We start from the raw sequence: 2,850 nt of genomic DNA on the forward strand, positions 1-2,850 counted from the left end.
AGACAGGCCTTTTGCCACCCGGCACGTTGCCACCATAGGCATTTTGCCACCCGGCCTTTAGCCATCCGGCCTTTTGCCGCCCTAGGCCAGTTGCCAGCCGGCCTTTGCCACCTGGCCTTCACCTAGGCCCGTTGCCACCCGACCTGTTGGCACCATAGGCCCTTTGCCACCCGGAACGTTGCCACCCAGTCCGTTGCCACCGTAGGCCCGTTACCACCCAGCCTTTTGCCATCCGGCCCGTTGCGACCCATAGTTGTATAGTAGTTTTAACATTAAAACTACATGTACAAAGTAATGTGTGAACTGAGCAATTTGTGCAAAGACACTGAAGAAGTTTTAATGTGTTGTTCTCGGTCAATGGGCTAATAGTACTAAAACATTAAACTTAATAGCTTTCTTAATTATTCTTGTCGTCATCATCACCATCATCATTACAAAAACGAATATTTTGGTACTTTGTCAGGAAAACATGTCACATATAAATAAACTAATAAAAAGTTTTATTCATATATATAAACAAAATATACTACCTTTTTTGAACCTGATCAAGTGTGATCATGATGGGACCATTATAGTTAGTACTTAGTAGGTTTGTCTGACTTGTACCATTGAGATTACTTCTCTTAATAAGTCCGACAGTAGTCCAAAATATCAACCTAACCAGAGTGTTAAATAATGAGAAAAACGTAATAACAACATTTGTTTAGAATAATAACGTTCATTAAAACACAATATGAACGTTTACACGCATATTTATTCTTTTCTACAACATAGTCATTGTCAGAACTGAACTCGCCTTGGGAACTGGTATTATACGAGATTTATTGGTCTCAATTACCATCGCTGCTCTCCTTGTACCGTATTTCAGCTAGAGGGCTGAAATGCAAGTTTACGGTAGCACACCGTCTTTCGGATGAGACGTTTAAGACCTCAATCCCATGTGCATCATGGCCCATGTGCAGGAGCTGATTTAGGGGGGGGGGGCGCGTCGCAGGCGCAGGCGGAAATCCCTTCCCCTTATATCACGAAAAAAAAACCCGCTCCGGGCTAGCCTATTTATACTCATGTTGCAAGGTTTTCTAGTGAAAAATTAGCTAGAAAAACATTTTCTTTAAGTTAAAAAAAAAAACCGGAATTTTGAGACGATTCCTGCACAGAAAGTATCACAGCCCAAAAGTACACTGTAGCTAGTTTTCAGCTCTCCACATGCAGTGAGTGTTAAACTATTGAGATGATCTCCTAGACATTCACCAACATTACAGATTGGCATGTAACGTTATCTCTCTCAACAGATGATAGTTTGATCATTCAATCTGGTAGAACATTTTAATTCAATATACTTTAATTCAATAGAACTTTTATATTCGGGGGGGGGGGCGCCTGCGACGCCCCCACCCCTTGCATCACAAAATAAAAAACCGCTCCGGGCTAGCCTATACTCATGTTGCTCGGTTGTCTAGTGAAAAAATAGCTAGAAAAACATTTTCTTGGAATGGAATTTTTGAGACGATCCCTGTCTAAATAAAGCACGATTTATTGCCATTGGGGTGAGTGACTTGAGTCCTATGCATTCAACAGCTGATTGGCTTAATTGATTTCTGGGCCCTTTGTTAAATATTAAAATGGGGATTAGATGTAAGGGGCGTACGCCCCTCCCCCTATTTTTTTTGCAAAAACTTTCACCCACAGTGTTTAACAGGCCGGCGAAACCGGGGGGGGGGGGCACTTTTTGGCAAAACATACAATAATGAGATTTTTGTATGATTGGAAAGAAATGCAAGAAATGAAAGAGGGAAGGAGGCGAAGGATGGGAAAGAGAATGTTTATCCAGTCCCCAACCGAGTTAAATTTTCTCGTGATTCACAATGGCGGATCTGGAAGAGGGGGGTCATGGTCCTGAAGCCCAGCACATTTGAGGAATATGAGTTTGTATTAAGTCAATTTTGACTATCTAGCATGGTAGTTTTCAGTAACAAATAAAACAAAAATAGGTGCATGTCTTTTAAAAGAAATGTTAATATTCAGGGTAGCCCCAATATGCAACTATAAAATGTGTCATTACAAATAATTATTCATCTACTCACAGCTGTGTAAATTCAAGGTTTTTCCCTTTTGAAAACGGTCAGGTAAATTTTTCTCATGACTTTTTTATGTGGGTTTACATACATAAACAAATTGAGTAATTGCATACGATTTTTTTTCCATGAATCAATAAAAATCAATAGAGCGAAACGGATGGAAAGAAAATGCACAGATGGAAGTAAAAGTGCACGCTGATATGTTGTTAACATCCCTCTTATCTTTAGAATGGACAAATATGTTTTTCCAGGGTTGATGGTATGGTTTCATAGATGAGGTGATATTATAATTCCTACAAATCCGGTCGAATCTATCGGAGATGCTTTTAAAGGGATGCATAATTATATTTGTTAGTCATACAAAATATTTATTGTATAGTTAATGTTTGATTCATGCTTATTTTGGTCAGATTGTTTGTTATTTCTGTATTTAATATTAATTTTTGACAACAATGAAAATAAGTTTGCCGGCTTGGTATTTCATTGTTGTTTTTTCCTTGAATATTATTTTTGTAATACGAAAGACAATGTATGGGATTGTTTCTGAATTTGTTCTTTCTCTCTTTTCCCCTATATTTCCTTTTTCATTTGTTTTCTGTGTTTTTGTAAACTCCAATTTAGGTAACCGCAACTGTTTTGAGCTTGATCAATATTTTTTTTTCCATGTTTCTTTAATATTACAGTAGTCATTTTTCAAGTTAAATGAACATATTTATATTTTTAAAAGTATATATATATACATATTATAGATATATATATAAATATACATACA

At 37.5% G+C, this 2,850-nt stretch overlaps 1 protein-coding gene across 1 annotated transcript in view; it reads right to left on the reverse strand.

The window, feature by feature from the left end:
• LOC117101387 (mucin-3A-like) overlaps positions 1-2,850 on the reverse strand; it is a 53,971-nt gene that overhangs the window by 21,733 nt on the left and 29,388 nt on the right. The window contains exon 12 of the mRNA XM_033241363.1: positions 531-656. Within this exon, the coding sequence (XP_033097254.1) occupies positions 531-656 (126 nt within the window). The remainder of the gene's footprint in view (positions 1-530; positions 657-2,850) is intronic.

The sequence above is a fragment of the Anneissia japonica genome, unplaced genomic scaffold, assembly GCF_011630105.1.
Source record: "Anneissia japonica isolate Jap-2015-1 unplaced genomic scaffold, ASM1163010v1 scaffold287872_len80017_cov105, whole genome shotgun sequence".
NCBI lineage: Eukaryota > Metazoa > Echinodermata > Crinoidea > Comatulida > Comatulidae > Anneissia > Anneissia japonica.